Here is a 22,786-nt window from a genome sequence, read left to right as displayed (position 1 = left end):
AGAACTTCTGAGAAGCGCTTTGGCACCTACCAACCTACCAGTCGCTTTGCAATTTAAATAAGGCCCAACTTCCTAAACTCAAAAAGAAAGTTAGAGTTGTAAAAGCAATTTCACTGGGTTTTCCTCAGTTTTTGAGAGTCTATGCTATGGACACTGGTATTCGTTACCTCTAAACAGTCACTGTATATTTTAAGTTATAGCTAAATTTTCCCTGAAATTTGTAAGCATTCATAATCTGAAACCTGTGGCTAGCATTTTTCACGTGACTCCAGGACAAACCTGCACCTGCAAATGACATCAAGTCTCACTGATAAGATGGCACCAAGTGTTAAGTAGATCTCAAAGCAGAGGGGTAAAGAATTTGGGGTAACTGAGCTTCCTGAGGTGATCCTGAAACAGCGATACAGAACCCACTGCATACTGTTTAGTGAAACAGAAAACATGCTATGCAGACCTTGTCACAAACATAAATAGGAAAAAGACTTTAAAAAAAAAAGAACAAGAATTCAGAGCTTTCCAGTGTCACAGCTCACAGAAAATTAAAAAAGTCATGCTTAAGTTTTCAAATATTCCTCAGACACAGCAAACCTAAATAGTATTCAGTTAAATAAATGCATGAGATACTCTGGGAAGCGGAGGTAAGAGAAAAGCTTTAAACTAAAAGAGGAAGGAAAATTTTGTTTCAATAAACAGCACTTTTTTTTTTTTTTATACACAACAAGCTAGTACAAGGAAAGGCTAAAACACTGCTTTAGGAATGGCCATTTACTATCGGCACAAAGCATAGCTTACCCTTTTTAAATAACACAGTGAATTTGCAATACATCATTTACAAAACACGGATCGATTTATTCAAATTTTGTTAGTGTTGTCAATCTCATAATTTAGCAGAGGTGGAACTGAGGTATACCTTGTTGAGGGAGGTTAAGTAATACTTGGAAGCCTCTTTGCTATAACCCACTTGATTACTTTTGTTTATGTACACAGAACAGCAGCACACTAAACATTCACAAGCTGTGTCATAGTCGCATTACAATAGTCATTTTTATAAACAACGGCAAATGCAATAAAAACAAGTTACCCTTTTTTTTTTAAATCTGAAATGAAATGTTTGATTTAAAAAAAATAACAGTAGTTCATTTAAGGAATTAGTCTCTTCTGACAGGTATTAAGAAATTGGGCGTCAGTTTTTAAAATGCTTGATTAGCCAGAACAGGTCTGTATTCTTCATGTAAGTTCCTTAACTGCATGTCACCGTTTCTCAGTCACGTGTCCTTCAGGTGTACACAGGGAATGCAGAAAGTCTCAGGGATCCGTGTTTGGGAGGAGGAAGGGAAAAATAAAGGAAAAACACCTCTTAATGCTGTTCCAGAGAGACTTACCATTCTTCTCACGCAGCAAACAGTAATGACGTGAGCAGTCCCCTTAGCTTTAGCAGCTCCAGTGAAGAGTCCGGTGGTCAGTTCCGTGACCAGTGCAACTATCTATCATAGACTGGATTCTTTGGGAGGAAAGTCAACATTTGTCACCATTGTGACCACAGTCACAATATCCTCTGTTGTTATAATGTTAGTTAATTTTTGCATCTGAATAATACGTTCTTCTACGCAGCCTGCTGACAACCTGGCTTCCGCATCATGATCCCAGCATTCCTCTATGGTTTCACAAAGCATTGCCATTCCCTGTGGGCAAACAAAGCGAAGTAAAAAAAGAATGGTATACACAGCTAGCAGCAAGTTTTAAGAAGTGATCAGAATCTAGCAATTTAATAGAAAATTGCATTTCCACAGAACAGTTTCGGTTGGAAGTGACCTTAAATCTCATCTAGTTCCAAACCCTGTCCCATGGGCAGGGACACCTTCCACTGGGCCAGGTTGCTCAGAGCCCCGTTCAGCCTGGCTTTGAACACTGCCAGGGATGGGGCAGCCACAGCTTTGCTGGGCAACCTGTGCCAGGGCCTCACCACCCTCACAGGGAAGAACTTCCTCATACTGAGTTTAAACCACTCCTCTCCAGCTTTCTTGTCGCCCCCTTCAGGCACTGGAAGCTGCTCTAAGGTCTCACTGGAGCCTTCTCTTCTCCAGGCTGAACCAGCCCAGCTCTCTCAGCCTGCCTCCATAGGAGAGGTGCTCCAGCCCTCAGAACATCTTCGTGGCTTCCTCTGGACTTGCTCCAACAGGTCCGCATTCCTCCTGCTCCCCTTGAAGAGTGCTAGGAATCAGCAGTGGTGTTACTGCAAGTCTCCAGCCATGAAGCAGACCTGGGAATCATAGAATTCCTCCCTAACTAATCCCAGATATTTCTCATACAACACTGCTTATCCTATATAGCAGTGTTCAGTTTATAGCATTCCTGTAGTAATCAAGGCTATTAGCTCTTAAATATACTAACTTGTGCATTCAAAAGTAAACCTCAAAAATCTTTCATCAAAATAGTGAAAGATAAGTAAAATTACAAAAAAAAAAAAAAAATCACTCTTTAATCACTCAGAATATTTTAAGATTAAGAACATCCCAGTTTACAGTCCATTTAATTCTTTTACTGGAATTACTAAACTTACATTCTTCCTTAAAGGCAGCAGTATGAACAGAACACCGGATTAACAAAATCTGAAATTCAAATCCTGACAGAACACTGCAGAATGTGGTTGTGTAACGACTTACAGCATGTTTTTGCCAGCATTCTCTTAAAACAGGTCTCTTCTTTTTATGAACTACAACTTCCTGCATGTCTTCGAGGGAGGGATGCTGGCCAATTTCTTCCTCAAATGGCAACATGTACTCATCTACTGGGCCTAAAGACAAAAAAAAAAGAATTTAACCCACAAATTTTGCTTGAAAAAAAGAACAACAACAAAAAACCAAAAACCTGATATCCGAGCAGTGCAGTCCGCAGTGAGACTCTTCGGGAGCAGTTTGCTTCCCACTGCCATTCAAGGCTCGTCCTGTGGCAGATTAGCAGCAAGCAGTGACTAGGATTCTAAGTAAGCACATTTTCAGGAGCCACCAGCCTCTGCTCCCCGGCGTGTGGCAGCCGAGTGCAGCTCCCGGCCCGGCTCCCCTGCAGCTGAAACCTTGGGAGCACACGGGCGGAGGGGGGCGCTCGGATCCGCGGCTTCTCCCCCACCTCCGCCAACAAACCCCAGCCGGGAGAAGAGACATCTTCGTCCCTCATTCAAGCGCGGGCTCCCGCGGTGTCTCATTACCAAGCAGGCGCCCGATCGCCGCTTTTGAGTGTCACCAATACCACAGATGCTACAAAAGACAAGTTTGCAACAGCAACTGCTGCATCCCTCTGCAAAAGAAGCATGCTGCCGCCTCCTTCAATCCACACAGGCCAGGACGTAACTGCTATTGTTGCAAGCTAAGCCTAACGGTCATCATTAACTGGATGAGAGGGACAAGGTTTACAGGCTTTACAGATTTTACGCACTCAGATAAATGTCTGAAAAAAACCTAAAGTGAAGAGAGAAGAAATGAATGTACACTATGGATGAGGCCAGTGAAACAAACCAGGCACCTTCTGAAAAAGACAACAAACCCCAAACACATTTGAAGAGTGAAAACAGCAGCTGCGACTGCAGAGCTACACCAGGCTGTGTTTCAGGAAGGCTGCTCTCCTTAACTGCAGTCTCCTTTACCTTCTGGAGTAATAACTACAATGCCAGAAACCTCTGACACATCTCTAATAGGAGGTATGTACGTATGTTTTACAGTACAGGAAAAAAATCAATACAGAATGTGGGCAGCCTGAGAGATGTGTGCAAGATTGTGTCAATCCTGTTAGTAAACAGGTTAACATTTTAAAAAGGGTAAAATCTCCCCAGTGGCATTTCCTCTCCACGAGGAAATGTCTGAAGCAGAAAAGCACTGCTTGGAGCAGAAAAACACAGTATGGCCATGTACTGATCTGCTGAGGTCTCCAACCCATCTTGGATTTTCACACAGACAGCTGTCAGCTTCACTGGGCTCCATCAAGGGAGCTTATGACAACCATCATAAGCTTGTCTCACTAGCCCAACTGAGTCAGTCACCTTTACTCGGTTGAATTTAGCTGCTTCAGACTGTACTGAAAATGCAACTTTCTCCCAAACAAAAAATGGTTTTGAGCCCTGTCTTTTACCTTGTTCTTGATTAACGCCAACTTATTCTGGGCACCCAAAAAAGATCTCCATTCACAAAATTTAAAGACTATGCATACTTGAAAAGGGTTTTTTTTCTTGGTAGTGCAAAAACTGGATCCAGCAGTCTGCTTTATGAGAAAAACACCTGTGATGGATCCATAGCTAACAAGTATCAGCTGTGGATTTGTCAGACCTTGCTGAATTTTCAATCTTTAAGCTATTGACAATTATCGAGAAGTTCTGACATCATATGAGCTGAACCAATGTTACATCAGTGACAATGAAGACAAAGGGAGGGCAGGGAAGCTCTGAACCTACATGAAACAGGCTCACTCAGGCACCTACGGTTAAACCAGACACAGCAACTTTTCTATGTCCTGCTGCTGACAGCTGACCTCCTGATGCACTGAGGAGCAGTTTCCTAAGATGAAGGGCCAAGGAGGAATCTTGCATATGCTGATGAACAGCTAGAAAATGGTTAACCTCATCAATGCTCTCTGCAATAAAATATATGCCAACCTATGAAAAATGCTTCATGTCTTTCAGCCTTGTAATTCCCTCACTGACAATCTTTGACATTAGGAAGTGTTTATGCCTGTCTTCCACAGGCAGCACTACGAGGTTGTTCTCCAGACGCTAAGGTATACAGCAGGAGACATCAGTTTTTCAGCAGGTGCTGGTGGGATATCTCAGTTACTAAGGTTAATCTCATCTGAGCTTTCGTTTATGAAAAGAAGCAATAATAAACTAACTGGCACTAAAACTGTCAGGCTGAACTTGTAAGAAATCAAACATACTAGGTGGGGCACTCCACAGTAAATCTCCCTCTCCCTTACCATGACCAGCTGGAGAAATGCAACAGGTATCCATGTATCAAGGGACACCAAGTACAGAAGAGACTAAATTATGAAGTGACTACATGATGTCAGTGTTGCCTTCATTTCCCCACAAAACTACCACCCTTATGAAATTTTATTACATACATCTAATCCATCTGCCAGTTTCCTGCTTTAAATACACCTCTCACAAGTTACACAAAATATTTACACAAATTGAATATGTTCCTTACCATCTGAGGCGGTACAGCGTGATGCCAATTCCCAGAGGACTAATCCCATGGCATACATATCTATTCTCAAAAACGCATCCCTTTGGAAGTTTATAGCCCCTTCGAGTACCTCAGGAGCCATATACCTTCGTGTACCAACCTTGAAAGACAATAAAGCACAAAAACTTGTACACCAAGAAATCAAACAAGACCACTACCGCCACACTACCTAGTACTGTTGTAATAATGCTGGTGACCAGCACCATTTTTTGGTCCAAGATTAGAAAACAGCCATGGTTATCCTCACTTAGGACTAAATCTTGGCAGTTCCTTGTATTCTTATATCCAAGTGTAAGTAAAAGGAATTAGAAAAAATCGTACAGAATGGGCCCTATAAAGGATACAAAGCAGGAAAATCTGAACAGATTTAAAAATAAGACATCTGTGTAACAATTCAACGTATTTGCCACTGCCATTCTACAGTTGATCTACTTGAAGATGTGCTTTCTTACTGAAGGCGGGCTGGGCTACACAATCTTTAACGGTCCCTTCTAACCCAAACCATTCTATGGTTCTGTGATTTTTTCATGTCATAAGGACATGAAATGTGCTTATGTTCCTCCTTGTGACAGGAGCAGTAATAAAAGGAAAAGGAAAACTAGCTACTAGAGTGCAACTTATACTGAGAAAGTTACATGAAGTCACTTGCACAAAACTGGCTATTATATTAAAACTTCAGGGATATCCATTCTCTGTGGCTACAGTCAATGATGAAATTATGTCCTCCAAATAAATCAGAACTTGTCTGGTGCCAAAACAGGATTTTCTTCACTATTTAAACCTTCGCAGTAATAGCTATGTTTCTCTTCAGCAGTTTTACTGAGGTTTTATAATCTTACTGTATGGCTTTTTTGTCACTCAACAATGAATTGTGGCCTTCTCCCTAAAATTAAACATACTTTGTTTTCCAGAAACTATAATGCTCTAAGCTCAAGTCTGTTATTTTAAAGGTACATGGTACAAAACCAGCTTCCTTGCATGACCAGTGCTTGATTAGTAGTACTGTTGTCATTTTAGCGAAGTGACTGTTGCTACGTCAGAAAGTTAGAAACTGGCTGCCAGTGTCATTCCTCAGTTTCTGCACAGTGTTTCAGAACAATGAATAAAACATGGCAAATAGACCAAATCCTCTACTAAGAACCAAAACAAGGGGAAAGACAGAGGCCATGTAATAAGATGGGGGGAAGGCTCTGATCTGTAATTATCTAAACTGTTTCATTTGTAGCTTGTGAGAAGAAAACATAAATTACCAGATTCCTTAAAGGTCAACAAAGACAAGGTTGATGATACAGTATCCTGTGCATGAAGAACACCTGAACTACTGATTTCCATTCACATGCAGTTAACGGTTGTAACATTTATGTAAATAAATCAGTGTTTACCTGTCCATGTGTATCCCCTGCAGATTTTCCAGCCTCAAACTTTAAAGCTAGACCGAAATCAGCAATACAAGCTGTAAGATTATTTTTCAGCAGCACATTCTTGCTTTTGATGTCCCTTTCAAGTTAAGGAAAAAAAAATATAAATATTGAGCTCTAGAGCATAAAATACATAAAGTTCTAAGAAAAAAGTAAAACAATAAACCCCAAAAATGTTATAATGCAAAAGGCAATAAAGTTATAGATAAGCATTCCATTTAAACAACAAAATAATAATAACAGAATAATAATAAAACCTAGGAGTACATTTGCACAACTTTATTCTTACGGAAATATATGAGACAGCAACTATCACTTAATGCTTAAAATACACACAGATTTGTAAGCATGTTATAGAACAGAAACAGAATAAAGAGTTACTGCAGGCTTCTATTACAACTACATTTTGTTTGTTTAAATAACACAAGACAAAACACTTTGGAAAAAAAAAAGAATTGTCATTGTTTCTAGCAAGGAGATACATCATCTCCTGAAGAAAGAAAAGGCAATGGACAGGATTGCCATCTGTCCTGTGTGTACCGCTGCCTCCCCTTTTACACCTCTCCCCCCCCCCCCCCCCCCCCCCCCCATTCCTTTACCATCAGTCAAGCAGTTTTGCCATGACATTACAAATTCTGCAAAATCTGTATTTCTCTTACTCTGTATCTCCATCTTTTCATTTGGTTACCACTATCATTTTCAGCTCTAGTGTTCTATATTTACCTCATTTAAAAAAAAACAACTAGCAATTACAATCAACAATAGGCATAACATGCTTACAGTAACAGTTTCTGTTTGAAGCATTCAGTATCATCTAAAGTTATGTATGTTAAGTGTTTCAGTTGTTTCAGATAGCTATAATGCTAATTATTTCATATACCACATAGGGTACTTAATTAACTGTATAGAAAATGAAATTGTGACATTATCACAATCACCACATCAAGGTCTATAAACCATCAGCTAGATTTCTGTTTAGGCTGAGCAGGCTTTTCTTACGAGGCTCTCAACAATTCCGGAAGGAAGGTATCAGGGAGTAATCATGTAAATACTTCCTCTCTATCCATGTTTCACATCCTTTAGCTCAAAGTTGAATACTAACAATCACCTGAAAACATTTTACATATACTATACCTATGTGAGATGGCAGGCTTATGTCCATCTTTTAGCCCTGGTATATCCTCATGAAGATAAGCCAAGCCTCTAGCCATAGTCTGAGCTATGTGACAGAGCTCATTCCAAGAAACCACATTAGCCTTGAGAAAGTCTGTTAATGAACCCTGCATGGAAAAAAAACAGCAAAACCAGAATATCAACAATTACAGGACCGATTTCATTCTCATCTACTCATAAACAAAAATTCTAGTTGGCCTCCATCACTGAGGAACACAATGCACCTGGCTGCCTTTCTCTGTTTTCTGATAAATCATGTAATTATACACATACATACACAAACAACTGCTAGTTTAAACAACAAAAAAATAACATTTGCATTGTCTCTAATCCATGAATAGAATCAAGGTGGCTCTACACATCACCTCTACAAGCAAAAAGTGCAGTGAGCTCAAGTACAGTGGCACACTTGACAATGAACTGCACTCAGCTGTGTCAGAAATGGGAGCTAGACTTTAGACATTTTAACTCTTTATAAAGAGAACCCTTTTTACAAGCATGATTTATCATCTTCCAGGAACAGGAAATTACAGGTTAGATTCACCTTCAAGAATCTTACTGGACTGTGTACAACCATTCTTTAGGAGCTTTAATAGCCTGTCTTTTCTTGTGGATCAACAACAGAAACTCCAGTTTCACAACATAGTTTCAGAGTGAAACATACACTCTGAATAAAGTGATAATATAAAGTAAAATATATTCAATGTAAAGCTCTTCTCTTCAGAGTCACTTCTATAGCGCACTCTATACACACGTTTTCACAGATTTACATATTATCCAGATTGTGAGATGTCACTGTGTCACATGTTGCTGTGTGAAAAGCCAAAAGGGAAAAATTAACAAAGAGCTGTCAAAGTGTAGAGGCTATACTTCAAAAATAAAACTAAAAATCCTATTTTCCATCAGTTATCTCAGATGCCATCTTTCCAACAGAAACAGCATTTTCTTTTAAACTCTTACAGACCTTTCAGAAAGGCAAATTAGTTTATTATCTACTTATCATGGAGATCTGTCAAAAAACGTAAATGGTTGCATAGTTCTAGTCTTCTAAATTATTAGAGCAGAGGCATAAGTGGGACAAAAATGAGAGGATGAAGAATTTAACATTCAGTACTAAAAATATGATCTATGACCTAACCGTAATGCACTAAAATGTCCCTATTTTCTCCAATCTGCTACAGGTAACATCGTCCTAAAGCGTCCCTGCTGTGCCACTGCTAAGTTTAAGTTAGGGTGTCTTGGCTTCCCACCTCTTTTTGTACTTAAAACTCTGTGACAGTTATATGCATTTAAAAAAAAAATCTAGGTGGCTAATATATATTAAATATATTAAGAATATGTTCACTGTTTTATATTTATTAATGTTTCTTACCATGATTATAACGATAGAATGGATACATATTACTTCACTCTTACAGACTCAAATCAACTAACACAAGTAAAATAAAAATAAAAAAACAAAGTCTCTGCAAGATGCAGTTTATTGAATTTATATATATTTAGACGGGAAATATTAAAAAATACATGTTCTAAAAAGCAAAAAGGTAGAATGATTTGTTTCAATAACATTGCCTCTTAAATCCAGCATCTCCTCATAGCCAATGAAAAGAGACAAGCTAAGAGTAAGCAAAAACTCTTTTAAATTTTATTTCTTAACTGTCTCAAGTTCACATTCGTAAGAAATTTCTAAGGCCATAATCACAAAATAAAAGAGCTATTATGCTGAGAATTAAACATACCTTCTCATGAAATGCTGTAATTAACCAGAGATCAACATCAATGCTAGTGCCTCGCTTCTCTGCGCCAATGAACTGCAAAATATTGTCATGTTTCATCCCAGGTAAACTGTAAATTTCATATTCGTTCTGCCATGACTGTTTGTCCTTTAAACAAAGAACACAAACCACATTAATACCACAATAATGAGTACAAGAGGTACTTGAGGTACTTTCCCTGACAGACATTACCATCCACAATTTACCATGCATTTGTAAGTGACCTGTCAAAATAACTAAAACCTTTTTTTTGGGGGGGGGGGGGGGGGGGGGGCAAAGACAGGCTTTACAGGGCAAAGAAAGCAAGCATGCTGTATGGTATTAACAATTACAAATGTTTAGACTAATAACTATGCTACAAACTACTGATCTAACATATAAAGAAATGATAAAAAACTGTCTTTAACATGTATTACATATTCACATTTAGTGGAAAACTGTCTGAAAAAAACTTAACTCGTTGTAAACAAATCATCAGCTGCTGAAAACAACCTTAGCTATCACAGGTATGAACCATGGCAACACAGAAATCTGTAGATCAGGACTGGAGTCTACATAAGGCAAATCATTACAGTATCTTTCATCTTAAGAGCATAGTTCAATTTTTGTATTTTATAAATCTGTAACAACCCCATAAAGAATTAGAAACAGGTTTTCCTTAGTCTTCAATATAGCTTATATTGTTCTGATGGCCAAAACCAGCATAAATACATGCCTTTTCTCCTAGAAGGATAAGAAACTGCAGATGTATTTATTCAGCAAGTCACACTTGGTTAATCATCAGAAAACACAAGCACATTTTTTTCACCTCAAACAGCAGTGAGTATTTTAAGTTGATTTAAAATCTATCCTAATGTAATTGCATATGATCACTTTGTGTTCTTTAACTAGACTGGACCTGAAAATTATGAGCAAAATCTATTCTAAACATAGCTTTTAGAGGGTACTTGCTGGGAAGCAAGTATTTCAATTATATTTAATTTGAGCAATCACCTTATAGGCTTGCATTTCAGGGCAATCCTTCTAAGTACAATTTAATTTGAAAAATATTGTCTAGTTTTTCTCATCTGATGAAAAGATGAGTGAGACTTACTTAAAAATCTTCACACCAAGTAAGTATTTTTATGACTAGAAGTATGAAAGTTCCACTGAGCTTACTTCAGTAATATGCTTGTTGCATTAAAATACTTATTTTAATTCAATAAAGCTCTACCTGCCCATTTTTCAGCTCAACATTTCCATCTAGATTTACATTATATATTGAAAAATGTCTAAAAAGCCTCTTATTGTGACTAAAAAAGCTGTTTAACATTATGATATTACAAGCAACACAGGACATTAAGAACTTCTGCTTACCTGAATAGGGAATATTTTGACTGCAACATACTCGTTTAGTAGTTGAGCTTTCCATACGCAACCAAATCTTCCCCTAGCTTTGATCTCTAGTAACTGCAATGGCTTCAAACCCATCAATGGTGAAGGTGGTGGTGGTCCAGGATCCTGAAATCAGGTTAAACTCATTAATGAATTTAGTTATTATATGTGCTATCTATGATGACAGCCCTAAAAATAAATGCTTGTAAACTGCAAGAGATTTGTATTAGGTACTCAACCCCCTTACATCAAATTATCTCAAAACAAACCAGAAACAACCCAGCAGCCCTTCTCCGCAGGAAAGTAAAATGAAATTGTAAAACATGCTCAGAATTAATGTGTGACAGCATACCAACAGTTACAGTATGAATCTAACCATGTGAAAAAGCAGAGCAGAAATGAAGGAAAAAAGATAATCAAGCTTTACTTGTTACTTTTTTCAAGACAATCAAAATAAGCACCTTTGATACATTTAAGGCTTGGGTTTTTGGTTTGTTTATTGGACATACACATGATCCTTTCAAACCTTCAGTTCAATGATCTGGTGACTTAACTCTACAAAGCCATTAACTCCATTTCTGAGTGACTGACTCTGCAACCCTCAGATATCATCTGGGAAGCAGATGAGGTCTACATCAGCAGATTGGATGGGGGCAGCAGTGCAGAGCTGGAGTGTATCCCCTCACTGTCTGCAGTGACCACATACTGGTTGAGTTCTCACAAGCCATCTGAGCTGACACCAGCACAGCTCTCTAATTCAGTAATTCTACTGTTTATGGGAGACATGAGGTTGCAAACCAAGATGAGGGCAGGCCATGCTACTAACAAGGTCCTCCAGTACATCGCAATTTTTTTTCATTCAGGCCCCACTGAACCACATGCATAGAGCAGGTATTTGGCACAGGAAACCAAGTATCATCACCTCCAGTCAGCCCTCCAAGCTACACTAATGGTGGTGTGAAGAACGACAGCATCAATGCTGCAACCTACCAATCCATTTTAACTGCTCCCAACTTTTGCTAATGTAGATAGCTAATAACTTACTGAAATACAAGTACTTGGCTGTACCCCAGAAACAGAACTAGAATTAAATTTAAGAGATCACCTTGTCATATCTCACAGTGTTTGTACTCTATTGAGGGGCCAGCCCACCAGTTGCTTTTCAAATATGACAGCACAGGCTAGGAAGCACAACTGCAAGTGAGGCAGAGCTTCCACACAGCTATCCATATAACCACCAATATTTCTTCAGATCTAAACAATTTCCCTTTCTGGGAAAGAAAACGTGAAGGCTTAAGGAATACCCTGTATTTTGTATTTTATACATCTCTTACATATCCTGTACCATGCACATCATCTGACTGTAAGAAGTAGATTTTTTAACTTTCTTGCCAAAGGCATGCTTCTATCTGGGCTGTCCTCTTTTCTCCAGCCTTTCATGGTGGATTAGCTGTACTTACGTAAGCTTCTTCCCTACCATGAACAAATGCATCAGACCCATATACAAATGCTTTTGCATGGAAGAATGTCACTCTATGCACAGAACATGATTGTCTTCTGTACGATCCCTGTTTTTTGCAGGAAGGTAAGTCAAGTTCTAGTGTATAGTGGTCACCAAGCAGAATTACCAACACTGTCAACACAAGACACGGCTCCACTTTCCTTTTGCAGTCCCCCAGATACGTTTAAACCACAATTTGTTCTTCAGTCCCAATTTCTACAGAGAAACTGTCGATGTCAGTGGCAGGGGTGATAGATTGGGAGTACACTGCCAGATCACACAGATGGGAAGAGGGTGAATGACTGCTTTTACTGGCAGTGCACGACTATGGAGACCAGAAAACTGCACCACAACTCTCAGTATCACGCATGAAAGAAACAAACATACAAATGAAAGTTAGGTGTTGCTTTTAAATGATATTCCCCCCTGCAAAATACAATTAAAAAAAACCCCAAAAGTCTACTGTTCAAAAAAGTCTCTATAATATATGTTTGGCTTCTCAACTTTTTCCCAAAGCAGTCCCAGCTGTAATACTGGTTTAAAGAGAGAGAATGAAAAAACACTGGAGGAGCTGCTTCTACAAAACAAATGAGAGTACTCTAAAGTTAAGTATTAGAGCACTTCAGTGAACAACAAAAAATCTTGTGCATGTTAAAGACACATCTTCTGAAGAACCTGGTTTTAAGTATACTTTACTATTCTGAGAATGGAGACAAGTACTTCTGTATTGAACATAGAATTTTGAGTAGTTTAAGTGCAGGAATAAAATAACCATTCACTTGTTTCTTATTAAGCAACAAATATATCCTTAAAGGATAACAAGCTTTGAGGACAGAGTTACAGCAATTTAAAGAAGCTGTAACCTAATTCCACAAATTAGTAACTGTAAAAGAAACTATAATGTTTTAAATTCAAATTAATAGACACATTACAATACTGCCTTCAAACAAATATGAAATCCTTTTGCAAATTTGACAGCAACAGATGCTTAAATCTGTTACATCAAAATTGCTGAGTTTAAAGTGGGCAAGTGAAAATATAGAAAATGAAGTTTCAGAGTTAAGTTTTCCCTCCAATGCTGACTTTCATTCAGTACCAAAGCCCTTTATATGAATATTCCACACACCAGGGAAATCACTGTCCTTAATTTGTAATAGTTACAGTTCCAAGGGAAACTGGAAACAAGATGCCCAAATCTACTCACAAAAGCCAACTAACTCTTAACTGTTATTTTAAAGAATCCTGAGCACTGTGCAGCATCTGGGGATTTAACATCCGTTAATTAAACAAGCTTTTAAAGTTTTGAACCTAGCAACTTGCCTAAATTGAGAGAACGATTTATGGGAAGTAACACCTTTGCTTTAGTAGCTAGAACCTCCATTCCTTTCTATATCCTCCACCAAAACATCTGCTGACATTCTGAAGCACACTAGATGATTATTTCTTGACAATCCAGCAAATGATCACTTAATAGTTCTCAAATATTTGGTGAAAAAAATTGCACTATCATGAGAGAAGGCACTAACTCCTCAATAAGAAGAGGCCAGCGATAACTGGTGCTTTTTACTTTCACATTAGACCATGATACTTTTCATATACCTGAATTTCTTATTTCCTAAAAAATGCTGGCATTTCAAAGTATTTTTCCACTACCTTATACAGCAACCTCCTGTGGTTCCCTGCACATTTCCCTTTTGTGTTGAAACACTTCTATGAAGTCAGAACTTTTGGTGTGCTTATGAAGCAGCAACACACACCCACACACATAAATCAAAACAAACCCAGACTTAAAATGTAAAGTGTAATTGCCTTCTGTTAACATAACTAAAAAGAATAGTTTTCCAGTTTATTATTTTAACAACTTTGTTAAAATCAACAGGCATTTACTCTAAATCTATAGGTACTATTTTTGTATAGCAACATTCTTTCACAATATTTTAAACTTGCTCTACTTCTAAGCAAAAATGTTTAATATGCCATAGGCATAATTATTTTTGTATGGCTTTTTAAAATCATCTCTGTGTTGCCAAGGATGATGATATAATGTGAGTATAGCTATAATGTGCACATATTAGTCTAACAGCCTGCCACAGCTGTCAAAAAATCAGCACCCAATTTTCCATTCCTGAACCTTCCCTGCCCCTTTCCTTGGACCGATTCTGGCATTGGTTTGACGATACCACAAATCAAGGCGATACACTATACTGCCAGAAAGCTTTTCTTTTGGGGGGTTTGTTTGTTTGTGTGTGTGTGTGTGTGTGTGTGTGTGTTTTCTGTTTGGGGTTTTGTTGTTTGGTTGTTTTTTTTTTGTTTGTTTGTTTTGGTTTTGTTTTTAAAATCAGGTAGTTTGGCAAATTGAATCAGTTTGCAGCAACATCCAGGTTAAGGCAAAAAGCACTGCAAGGCAGAGGGAAGAGGGGCTCCCTCTTTTGGTAGCAGTGAGTCACTGGCCCATCTCACTTCGTCCACACTATACCTTCTCAAAGCCACTCTGTCCTAACCCCAGGGCAGTTCACAAAGGCAACAGGAGCAGAAACACTCCTGCCACACAATCATCTACTGCTAGGGGGAAAATGAGAAGCAGCTATGTCTGCAAAAAGTACTTCAACTAACAAAGTCATATGATGCATTCTACTTGGACAACTTTGGACAACTCTTCCTATAGGTCAATGCCGTCAATCCTTAACACCGTAAGTTCATGTTGCATGTTCATCTCAAAATCATGGACATCTAGTTATGTTGTACACTCCAAGCTTTTCAAATCTCAAACAAGACTTTTTTGGTTCTGATTTTTATAGCTGGGAATTCCAGTCAGCTGCCAGGTAGTGCATACTAGTCATACCAGAAAAAGAACAGAGGGAAAATATATTCATGGAAGAATGGTAACTTACAGAAATAGGTTTCCTTAAGTGCCTTCAAGAATAGATCTTAAGATCAAAGAGAAGCTTAACAAACATAAAACTACAAATCCCTTCCAAATATGACCAACTAAACAGATTGTTTAAGGACCTGCCCCAACACAGTCTGTCAGCACTTGGGTTTATCTCCAGTTATGTCTTTCATATGGCAACTGAATCAGGTGACTCACCATGTACAACAAAGAGAAAAAAAAAAAAAGACCAATTAGCCAAACAGGGTTGTACACAGACACATTTCCCTTTCCTGGCTCCAAAATATAAACAAGTTCTCAAAATTGCTGACCACACACAATTTTTGTTAAATGGTGCAGTATTTTCCCTTGGTTATATTTATTTTACAGCTTATATTGTGAATAACTTACTGGTTTAAAGCCATGCCCCCCTGTCCTATCCCTACAGGCCCTTGTAAAAAGTCTCCAGCTTTCTTCCCAGCCCACTTAGGTACTAGAAGGGAATAGGGTCAAAAAGTTCTCACTGAAAAACTCTGATGACTGTCTTGGCTGCTTTCTCCCTTTCTCATTTGGGTCTGGTTCATTTTCACCAGCTGATCTGTGAAGTTAAGATCCAAATACTGTAAAAGCAGTCAGAATTCTTAAATTTGTAGTTATTCTAAAATTTACTACAATTTGTATCAAACTACATTTCTTTTAAATAGCATCAATTTTTCTCCTTTCACTCCAAAAAATCCTCTCTTTTATCACAGATTGCAAACATATTCCTTACAGTAATATAAACAAGGTAGTTATTTGTAGTGAAGATACTTCAGCTTCATCCCTAACAAAAATTATGCCAACTGAAGAAAAACAGTAACACAAACAGAAGGAACTCAGCTAACTCTTTACAGATGCAAGATACTCGGGAAAATATCATTTCCATTATATTTTCTTCTAAGTTACAAGACATTACAGCTTTTAGAGAACTAAAGAGACAATGGAAACTGAGCACTCACATTACAACTCAAATCTCGACTTTTTCAATATCCAATTTAGAAGTCTAGCAATAACGACCAGATTTCTGAATTAACAGTTTTCAGTTACTTGCATTTTCATATAAAGTGTCAGTAGTTTAACACAAGTAAAAATAACTTCTGGGCACTGAGAAAGACGAAGCAGAGACTTAATAGTGAAAGAGTATTTTTCTTCAGGTAATCTATTCCTTCAAGCTCCTGAATCAAAAAAAAAAACATCACTCAAATCACAACACAAAGACCACACACCTCAAACAGCTGTTGGCATTTCACAGGTGGGAGATGACAACAGACACCCAAAGACAGGACAGGAGTGGGCAGGATGTGCCATGTACTTTCAGGGCAGCCTACCACAACACAATGTGCAGTCTGTACTGGCTGAACTGCTCCCACAGCCCAAGACTGAGGTTATCAGCACATGCTGGCCCAGTGGAGCCCTCACCGCCACTCATACGAAGTGGCACCAGGGTGGAAGTGACACAAAGGCAAGTGGGTAGCTGAAGAACACAAACTGACTACGCTTCGTGTGTTTCATTATCAGTTCCTGAAGGTGTTTAACTTGATAGCCTGAGACACTACAGTAAATTTTAAGAAAGCTATGAACAGCAGACTAAATCTGTTTTTAAACCATGCATGCTTACAAATTTCTTCTCCAAAACACTGACTGGTGAAAAAAGTAATTAATACCAAAACAACTTCTTACATGTCCACAGAAAGTTCCATAACCATGAACAAATATCAATGCATCTTACCTCAATCATTATATGAAAGGCGTGCTTGTAGAGGGGAAAAAACACAGGCAAAAGAAATTACTATATATACCAATAATGGAATGAAAAACAGCTCATAAGAGACAAAATCAATTGTTTGTGAATTAACAACAAAAATATCCCTGGGGATAGCAATACTTCCTTGCACTAATAATGGACAATTTATATATATATATATATATACACACATAAAAATCCATCATTGATATGTTAGCAAAGTGGGCAATTAAAGTTATTATTCAAACCCTTTGCTGAATTGATCTTATAATTAAAACTACAGTTGTCCATTTTAGGTTTATAAACGTTCATGTTTCTACCAAACAGTATATAAAGACATGCAGAAAGTTCATACAAACACAAGTTACACAAGCTTATTTCTTGTTTCCTCACAAGTGTACAGTAGAGGGCAGGGTTGTACTTTTTAAATTCACTGTAATTAGTCACTAGCTGTGGAAAATGAAAACTTTTTAATGTCTGTGTTATAACTAAACCTTTGAAATAAATAGGTCATCATATACTAGGTCTGTATTACTAAACTTAATCAACAAATCTGGCATGCTAGAGCTGTAACTAGAACAAGTGAACTTGAAAAAAATATATCCAACATCTATAAAGGGAGATTACAGTATTAAAGATTCTTTCAAACAAGTCACACGAGTTCACAGACTGTGGAATGAAATCCATTATAAAAACCTAAGTCCCAGAGCACTGTTGCTGAGACTTAAAACCACATTTTAATGACACACGCTTGTTTGTGTTACTTTCATCTCTTTTTTATTGAACAATTTCATTGCCACTCAAGCAGAGAAGCGCTGAAACACCTTTTTTCCTCCTCCTGTACATCTGCCTCAGCCATTTTCTTTGTCCTTTATAATTTGATCAGATAGATGTTGCAAGAGCATGAAATTCAACACTTGAAGTATTCACCTGCTACGTAACAGCTTTTTCTTCACCCTTTGTCTTTACATTCTTAAGATGCTACAGAGTGGAGGGCCAACAAAAAACTTTTCTCTGCACTTTGAAAACTGTCTAGCACACACTTAAGAATTATCTAAATAATTAATAATAGAAGGGCTGAAGTATTTCTTGAAGGCTAGTTTAGTTGTGAGTCAGATTTATAAATACTATCACAGACCTTGCAGTCACTGACAGAGAGAGCACTGAAGAACACCAGAGCTAAACAGGACCACTCCATCATTCAGCAGACCACTGGAGATGAGGGTAACACCCACACCAAGAGGATGAAGCAGATTCTTGCAGGACCTGTACAGCCTCTGTAAATACTTTGGGGCATTTCATAAGTGAAAAAAAACCCATACTAAACAAAACCACCCAAATTTTTTTTCAGAGAACCTGATGATCTTCACCTTCAAATCTCTCAGAGCTGGTGGTTCCAGTAGAATGACAGCTATTCCACACTTGTTTAGGAGAACTACAAGTAAGATTCTGCAACACTAAGTCCACAAACCACAAGCACAAGTTCCTCCTCCAAGCCCCCCCATATTTCTTTGCCAGAAGCAGCAGCCAAGCAAAATAAAAGTATTAATCTGTGAATGGGATAGGGAATAGCTACTGTATCAGAGTAATAGATCTCTGTGTACTCCTATTTCTCCTAACTCAAGTAAGTCAAAGGATAGACAACTGTTAAAAAAAATGTAAAAAGCATTGCTTGTATGAAATAGTTATTCAATAAATGTCTGGTTTGTGGCTGTAAAAAAAAAAAAAAAAAAAAAAAATTATTTTCCAGGCTTATTTACTATTAAAGTTCTCCAGCTTCTGAGAATTTTTAATTCCTCAGAAATAAGGAAAAGATACACAAAGCCCACCTTTTTGCTCTTACCATAAGGAGGAACTGCAAATATGAAATTGAGAAATGAGTTCTTTTACTGCTCTCTTAAGGGGCTCAACGGCCCCCAAACACTAATAAATTAGACACACATGGAAATTTTGAAAAACGCACATCATAAGCCTCCTGGTTTGAAAATCACTGTCCTTCCCTTTAGACTACAGACCACTGCCTCAGGCTTTTCATCAGAAACGCAAGCATCACCAGTTTAAGCAGTACCAGGTTATTACAGAAACGCAAATAGGTGCAACAACTCTTATAAATTGGCGGTAATCTCCCTCTCCCATTTGTGTAGCTACTATCTATACAAATGTATATAAACACACTAACTTCCTATTTATACCGACTGAAAAATACTTCTAAAGGTTTTATCATGGATTAGGGAAAGTATTATGATATTTATAACCAACTAGAAAAAAAAAACACAAAAAAACAACCCAGCCAAACAAAATGCCCCAAAACCATAAATACCCCAAGCAAAAACACCATCCCAAATAAAAACAAACTCCACAAAAAAATCCAAGCAACGTGGTCTTCTCCAAAGTCTGGGCTACCCACAAATATATCGTGAACTTCAAAAATGTTACAAAAATATTTATAAACATGTGGAATTCTAAAGAAACGCAACTTACTGTATTATAAACTTATTACACTGATTACTTCAGGTGTTCTTAACTACTACCCTAAATATGACATCTGCATCCTCATCCCTCAATCTCTTTGGAGAATACAAGGGTAAAATTAATTATTTTTTTTAGAACTTCTGAAATGTGTAGTTCTCATCCATTTAGTGATATAAAACATTACCTGAAAGACATCAATCTGAAATATTCAGGAAAACGGACTTTATTATGGAAAATTATTAAAAACCTTCTGAAGATAAGAGTACCTGACTGCAGACTTCATCGAGACCAGTACTTTAGCCTTCCTATGATTGTTCCAAAGCACTGTTTTAAGACTATAATCTACATGTGGTCTAATGTAGATTTTGAATATTACTGTTTACAATGAATGAACAGAAGAGAAATCTTCAAGGTAAATTGTATGTAGCACTGTAAAAGCTTCCAGTGTCTTGTCAGTTGTTAAATGCGCATATGCTAAGTCAACATTTACGAGACTAAAACACAAAGTACATAGAGCCTTACCAGATGGATACACATCTTCATGCACCAGTCTCTCAGACCCACTCCATACAGGCCTAATTCTAAAGCTAAACCACCTTTATAATAAGCCAAGAATAAGATACAGTGTAGAAAGCTAAGGTATAGTATTGCAAGTATAGCATACAGGTTAGAATTATTTAGAATTCTGCTTAAATTAATGCAGAAGTAACTTGAAGCTCACACTATAGAAAGACATTTTAAAGCCTCTTTTTTTAACTGTACTTTAGAGTTCCCTTTAGGTTGCTATTCAGGATAAGTCACCTTACACCTGGATTTGTATTTTCTTACCTCTTGAGAAAATAAGAATTTATGGTTTACTTAAATGGAGACAGCTCATTCTGAAGGTGAATGGAAAACACAGGGAAGTAGTTGGGTGGGGTTTTTGGGGGGTTGGGTTTCTGGTTTTTTTTTAACGGATTTTAAAGCTATCAAAGCTTAGAATCAAAGGTCTGGATCTGGTCATACACAGAACATTTAAAAAGCAACACTATAAACTTGGTTTTCAATTGTTTGTCATACAAATTATTCCCCCTGTTAAAAGATTTTAAGGAGCTGCCTGTATTGTAAGAGCCCATAAATTAAACAAAGAAAAAGGGAAAAAGACACAGTTACAAGCTATTTACCTACTACACATTAAGGTCTCTTCATCTATAACAACTTTACTTCTGTATTCTTACGGTGTCCCTATATTTATGGTTTTTTTTTTGGTTTTGGGGTTTCTTTTTTTTTTCCTTTCCTTTATACAACCATATCATGGTTATGCCTCTTGGACCAAAACCAAAGGATAATGCCAGACCTTCCTCCTGTGTCAGTCCAGCTGTTGTTAGCAACTATAAAAGAAATTCTTATTAGCCCTCAAGATACGAAATGCAAAATTAGAGAACGTGAAATCATTCGCAGATCTAACAGTTCAAATCCAGAGGTCATTCAGCTATTCCTTTTAATACTAACACTTTATATGTTAATCATTCATTAACCACCGATATGTACCCAAAAAACAAATCCCTCCTAGCTAGCCACAAGCTCTCAGTCTTTTTTTTTAATTTTTACTCTAAGCTCCAGCTTTTCTTTGTTGATCAATCTTTTTCCCATTTCATGTAAGCATTTGGCTTCTCCTTCATGCATTTTTCAAGTAGCTATTAATCTTCCCAGGTTTGGAATAAGTCCTAAAAACACCTCTCCCTTTCTTATTCTTCATTTTTCAAGTATTATTTTATTAAAATATCTGTAACAACAAGAAAAATAGTATGGCTGGAAAACAAAATCCGGAAAAAATCCCTAACAATTTAATTTCTTCATCCTTTTTCAGCAGCCAACTGTGTGACAAAGGGATAAAGGTTATCTCGGAAATTTTAAGCATACCAGGTATTTGATGTGCTGAAAGTCAATTTAGAGAATGGAAACAACAAATGAAAACCTTTTTCCTATACCAACTACAAAAAATTTACTGTTACTAATTACTTTTTTTTTGAAAACAAACCTCAAGTTACACACACTCACCAAACTTGACACAGGTCTGGTGCCCTAGACCAGATGTATGAGGTTACAAACTACAGCTAAGAGCAGTGCTTGTTCTGTTATTTTGTTCTCATCCTTTTCATTTCCAACACAGAATTTAGTTTTCCACTCCTACATATGCTGTCGGACCTGCAGTCAGTTCAGAATCTGTCTTGCTTCTATTGCTACTAGAGATTTTTCTTCATCATTACTCCCCTTGCACTATGTGATGCCGTTTTCAATTCTAATTTCTTACAGCTTAAACCGAAATACCAAAACCATGACATAGCTACAGAAACCTACTCATACTTGGGTGTCTTCAGAAAGAGATACACTAAAGAAAGACTATCATGGTATAGTAGTGAAGGGAGCCATACCAAAATGGCATCAACTAAAATTAGAAGGGGTTTTTATGTTCAAATAACCCCTCTTCCCCCACAGAAAAAAAATGAGACCTCTTTATATATCTTTTATATATATCTCTTTATACAGATCTCTTTACATTTCACACATGTGCTTCTATACTATTCTTAATTCTTGGTTCATATAGCACGACATTGAAGACCAGGGACATTTTCCATCTATATAGGACCAGTGAGGTTCATCCTCATGGAGGAAGGGAGAAGCAACACATAAAAGATCATTGTACTTAATATTGGGAATGATAGGTGAAAAGCTTAAATGAAGTGATACATAGGGGTTAAAAGCAGAAGACATAGTTGTATTTAACTATGCAATCCTCCACTCTGAGGAGAGAAAGAAATGGTAATTCCTAGCAACTAACCCTGCTTTTATAGGCATGCTAATAGACAGGATCTGTCCATTCTGAGTTTTTAAATTTCTGGTAACACCAAACAGGCCTAGACCAGGGCTTTTTTGTGATTAGTGATTAAAAACATGAAGTATCTTTAACCCAAGTAATTTCAAATGTTCCAGAAGAAAGCACAAAAATAGGTTATGAAGACATTATGTGAATCTGTAAAGCTTTTTTCAACCCTCTCAACATATGACTCTTACTTTAAAAACAACACAAAACAAAAAAAGCAACTCTGTGATCCAGTAAGATATTCATAACTTGAGCACTCAACAGAAAGTACAAGAGGTTAATCTCTCTTTGTACAGTAGGGATGTAAAATGTTGGAAGCCACAGCTC

The 22,786-nt window shown here is 37.5% G+C and overlaps 1 protein-coding gene across 2 annotated transcripts in view; it reads right to left on the bottom strand.

Annotated features, from left to right (window-relative positions):
* Positions 1–825: 825 nt before the first annotated feature.
* Positions 826–22,786, bottom strand: part of ACVR2A (activin A receptor type 2A) — a 69,443-nt gene continuing 47,482 nt past the window's right edge. The window contains exons 5-12 of one of the 2 annotated variants that reach the window (XM_061445421.1): positions 17,110–17,133; positions 10,954–11,097; positions 9,562–9,705; positions 7,784–7,929; positions 6,614–6,728; positions 5,193–5,331; positions 2,664–2,794; positions 826–1,682 (exon numbers count right to left, since the gene is read on the bottom strand). In XM_061445421.1, coding sequence (XP_061301405.1) covers positions 1,488–1,682; positions 2,664–2,794; positions 5,193–5,331; positions 6,614–6,728; positions 7,784–7,929; positions 9,562–9,705; positions 10,954–11,097; positions 17,110–17,133 — 1,038 coding nt within the window. In that variant the 3' untranslated portion in view covers positions 826–1,487. The remainder of the gene's footprint in view (positions 1,683–2,663; positions 2,795–5,192; positions 5,332–6,613; positions 6,729–7,783; positions 7,930–9,561; positions 9,706–10,953; positions 11,098–17,109; positions 17,134–22,786) is intronic. The other variant, XM_061445430.1, reaches the window with a different exon arrangement.

Source organism: Pezoporus flaviventris, unplaced genomic scaffold (genome assembly GCF_033815535.1).
Source record: "Pezoporus flaviventris isolate CSIRO_AGI_PZ_B2104156 unplaced genomic scaffold, CSIRO_AGI_Pfla_v1 ptg000001l, whole genome shotgun sequence".
In the NCBI taxonomy this organism is placed as follows: Eukaryota; Metazoa; Chordata; class Aves; order Psittaciformes; family Psittacidae; genus Pezoporus; species Pezoporus flaviventris.
The sequence above is the reverse complement of the archived record's forward strand: the minus strand, read 5'-3'. Positions and strand labels throughout refer to the sequence as shown.